General features: G+C 32.0%; 1 protein-coding gene across 1 annotated transcript; it reads left to right on the top strand.

Annotated features, from left to right (window-relative positions):
* The first annotated feature begins 1,620 nt into the window (after positions 1–1,620).
* On the top strand, positions 1,621–4,411 carry LOC136797008 (histone-lysine N-methyltransferase SETMAR-like). The gene is made up of 2 exons (XM_067052376.1): positions 1,621–2,554; positions 4,371–4,411. The coding sequence occupies exons 1-2, from the start codon at positions 1,621–1,623 to the stop codon at positions 4,409–4,411; spliced, it is 975 nt and encodes a 324-aa protein (XP_066908477.1).
* Positions 4,412–4,671: the final 260 nt, after the last annotated feature.

Here is a 4,671-nt window from a genome sequence, read left to right as displayed (position 1 = left end):
GTCAAAATAGCCCTGACGAAGCCCTGCAACGTGGGGCGAAACGTTGGCTCATTAAAATAGTATAATTCTACTATTTGAGTTTTTTTGACCGCACCCGGACCATATTCCTTTCATCTTTAAATTTATTTATAGTTGTTCAGTACATTGTTTATGAAAATATAGCATATAAAAAAGGTATATCTCAAATACTATTGAACGTAAATAGCTGTATTAGGGCTTATATTTTAGCAAATTTACTCTAATTTAAATAGTGTTCACCTAAAAGAACACTTTTTAAATTAGAGTAAATTTGCTTTTCTTTTTTATTCATCATTTCTAGTGTTGTTGGTAAATTCAATTTTCGATGTTTTGAAACAGCCGCCATTTCTTATTCCCCATACCTATACTTGACAGGCTCATAAATTTTGAGTAGTAATTATACAAATTTTCGGTAGCAATTATAGTCTTCATTAAAGTTATCAAAAATTGGGGTAAAATAACTGCATTTTTTCCCCTCTTGGGTCTTGTACTGTAACGAAATATTGCTTAAATACAATTTTCAATTCTTTCGTAAAACTTACGACAGCGTTGAGAAAAAAATAAATGTTCTCATTAACGATTTCCCTCCGAGACAATACTTCCTCGTTAACTAACAGTCGGGACTTGAGTGCGAACGGCCGAGTGGAGCCCGTAACAGCCGAGTAGGCTACTTACCGCCCGTCCAGTCGTTCCTTCAATTCATTAGACTCTCTGAGCTAATTGTTTTAATTAATTACACTTTTTAAAGTGGTAATGGCTTTAATCACCCTTCTATTAACGGAACTAATTAGTCGTTGGATAAATTGTTGAGTGGATAGTAACTGTAGCGTTAGCTTTTTATTTTCACTTGAGAATCTGAAAAAAAAAAAATTACTTAAGGGAGCAATTATATGGATATCCTCCCTTGGGGTCCTTCTGCATTGACCCTCATTAAAATTGTAAATAGATAAAAAAATTTATACCTGTATGCATTTAGCTGTGGTTTCTAGACTCGTGGCAGAGTACTATTCAATACATTAAAGGTACTTTTTATTTTAAAACTCCAATTACGTCTACATTTAAGAATAGGTAAGGCTTATTAACCCTTTTATTGCTGGAAGGCGATATATCATTACTTATATTACAAGAGCCCAAGAGGATAAAAATGGATGTTATTTCATTCCAATTTTTGATCACTTCAATGAAAATTATGTATAATTACTAGTCAAAATTGTTTAGTCTGCCAAGTATTGTTAGGGGGATTAAATATCGTTAAAAAGATTAAATATTAAAAAATTATATTTTTCATTCGGAGCTCAATATCTATAAACTCCCAAAACACCAGGAAGCCTAAGAGAAAGTAGAGTAATCATGAACCTTGAATTTTTAAAATGCAACATTTCATAAAAAAAAAAAGTGTGTTTATTTTTAGAAATATACCAGGGCATTCAAAAAGTCCTGTCGTTTTTCGTTTGTTCGTTGTTTATTTTGTTTCTAGAGTGTTTGCTAATTAATTCCGTTCAATACAACTTTTATCCATGTAAACACAAATGTTTATACTTTATGAATAGGAGGCTAAGGAGGATTAATTTAATGCAGTCACCATCCAACTGTCTAGTTAAAATGATTCCAGTTGAAACTCAAATTCGGTCGATTTTGCTCTATGAGTTTAAACTTGGCTCAAAAGCTGCCGAAACTGCTAGAAAAATATGCTCCGTGTTTGGGGAAGATGTGCTGTCTGAGCGGAAGGCACAATTTTGGTTTTCAAAATTTCGTGGAGGCGACGAGACACTAGAAGACGAGGCACGCTCAGGTCGACCAACTGTAGTTGATAAGGAGGACGTTCGAAGAGTAGTAGAGTTGGATCCGCGTCAAAGTTGTTCAGAGATAGCCTCTCAACTTAATATCTCAGCCACCACTGCCTGGAATTACCTTAAAGAACTGGGAAAAGTGAAAAAACTGGATAAATGGATTCCTCATAAGCTTTCAGATGCCAATATGCTTGTTCGCTTGACAACTGCATCTTCGTTAACTTCCCGCTTGAAAGTCGAACCCTTTTTGAATCGAATCATCACCTGTGATGAGAAATGGGTGTTGTACAACAACTTCAGACGATCATATCAGTGGTTGTCGGCAGATGAGAAACCTAAACAATTTCCAAAACCAGATCTCCATCCAAAGAAAGTTTTGCTCATTGTTTTCTGGACAGCCAAAGGTATAGTGCATTTTGAGATTCTGAATCAAGGGCAAACCATCACTGCAGAAGTATACTGCAATATACTGGACCATTGCCAATCCAAGCTTAAGACTTTTGATCCCTGCTTAGTCAACAGAAGAAGACCTTTGCTTCTTCAAGACAACGCTCGACCACACACCGCCAAATTGACCAGGGAAAAATTGACAGAAATAGGCTGGGAAGTTTTGCCTCACCCACCATATTCCCCTGACCTGTCACCCACTGATTATCACCTATTCAGAGATCTCGACAACAATCTGAGACAAAAATGTTTTCAAGACCGTGACAACCTAATTCACGAACTGACCACTTATTTTTGCAGTAAAAATCAACAGTTTTTTAAGGAAGGAATTTGGGCTTTACCATCTCGTTGGGAGAAGGTTACCGACTGTAACGGTGGATATTTTGATGAATAAAGGTGATTATTTGAAAATATTTATTTATTTATAATTTCCCCCAAAAAAACGACAGGACTTTTTGAATGACCTGGTATATCTCAAAAACTAGGTCGAATGGTTTTATTTAGTTATTGATAAGTTTTACAATCTGACACAAACTTAAAAACAATAACAGTGATAAATAATTACATTAATACCAAAATTAAAAAAATAAATAAAAATTAAATAACTTTTTTTATTAAATAAATCAAAAATTCGTATCCATTTTTGTCTCAATACTTTATTTTTCACCAGTCCAACGTTTCTGCCATTCTAGCCATTCTCAGGGACATCTTCAATATGAGATAAATGGTTTGTTATATGATAGTGTATTAATTGTTGATAATCTTATATAGGAAAATTAAATATTAATGATTTTAAATTTTCAAAAAATAGGCTTTTAACTTATAATAAAGAAAATTACCTGGGCAGAATAGCCTGCAAAAGAAACTTTAAATTAATGTGAGGAAGAAATTATATTGAAGATGTCTTTGAGGGTGGCTAGAATGGGCGAAACTTTGGACTGGTGAAAAATAAAGTGTTGAGACAAAAATGGATACGAATTTTTGATTTATTTAATAAATAATTACCTTGTCTCAAGAAATTTAAATAATATAATTAAATTAAATAACTTAATTTAACTTAAATTAAATAAACCGAATGATAGATAAAATGAAAATAATCAAACTATGTACATGAAGAAATAACCAATACCACTAGACCATCATTTAAAGTCGAGTAAATTAGCTAAAATATGAGCCCAGTTTCATTTACGTTCAATAGTTTCAGAGATATAACTTTTTAAATAAAAACATTTTATAAAAAATGTAGAGAAAAATCAGAAGTTAGTGAATTTATTTTGAGAAATCTATATCTCAAAAACCATTCGACGTATAAATGTCTATTAGAACTGAAATTGAAGCTAGTTTAATGTGGTATAAAGTAGTTTTCTTTTAGGAGTAGTAGTTCTCGACTAGCTATTCGACAAACTAAATTCACAAAATGTTGATTTCTAGTTGATATATATTATATAATAGTTGATATATCATATAACTATCTCCTATATGTATATATTCAATAACTTATTTCGTCAGGGGGATACGAAAGAAGAAAAAACTCTAACGTTTAAGTTCGTAGGAGTGGTAGTTTTTATAATATTTTCTAAAATCTATTAAATTCTAGTTGTTTAAACAAACTTTCATGTGAAAAAAATCAAATTCATATGCGAATATCATAAAAACTACGAAGATACGTATCATATACTAATTTAAATTAGCTTTATTTTGAATGCTGACAGACACATGTATGTCTTATGGTTCATAAGATAAATTTTACAAATACCAATACGTTTAACCTAACTATTAGAAATTAAATTTTTTCAATTTATTTTGCCAAATATAAAAACTACTACCCCTAAGAAGATACAGGTTATAAACTACTTTATTGTACATTTAACTAGCTTTAATTTGAGTGCTAATTGACATTTGGACGATCTTTTCTTTGATAAAAAAAAAATATATTTTATTGACTCATATAGTAGTATTAAAGAAAAACAGCAGATCTTCTAAACTCCGCTAAACTCTATTTTTGGATTAAATCTAGCGAAAAACTCAATTTGCCTATGGTACTAATCATCATTTGAGTTTATTTCAAATGTTTTTATTAAGTAAATAATATTTTATCTCTAATTTTCTTTTCAGACCCATTACACTTCTTGTCATTTATCAACGGTTCTTCCTAGGTATTATTATATCATGGAACTCCATTGCACCTCATAGAAAAAATAACTATAAATCAAAATTAAAAAAAACACTGCTAAAACAAAGTTTAGTTACAATTTCACCTCTAACGAAACTCCGCAGAATCCAATTGAAATTCCGAGCCGTGGAAGAGGGGGAGAGGCGAGGAGGTCTAGTGGCAGTTTGGACAACTGCTGGCAGGAGCTAATTGGGACGGGGGGGGGGAATTGATTACAATCTAATTTCTACTTCATCCGGGTTT

Source organism: Halyomorpha halys, unplaced genomic scaffold (genome assembly GCF_000696795.3).
Source record: "Halyomorpha halys isolate HHAL.00 unplaced genomic scaffold, Hhal_1.1 Scaffold744.1, whole genome shotgun sequence".
NCBI classification, from domain to species: Eukaryota; Metazoa; Arthropoda; class Insecta; order Hemiptera; family Pentatomidae; genus Halyomorpha; species Halyomorpha halys.
The sequence above is the reverse complement of the archived record's forward strand: the minus strand, read 5'-3'. Positions and strand labels throughout refer to the sequence as shown.

Bases quoted from the DNA above. Each gene is read 5' to 3' on its own strand.
- LOC136797008 (XM_067052376.1), top strand. From the start codon at position 1,621: ATGATTCCAGTTGAAACTCAAATTCGGTCGATTTTGCTCTATGAGTTT. The intron at 2,555-4,370 runs GTAAAAATCAAC...TTTTCTTTTCAG, and splicing joins ACTGACCACTTATTTTTGCA to ACCCATTACACTTCTTGTCA.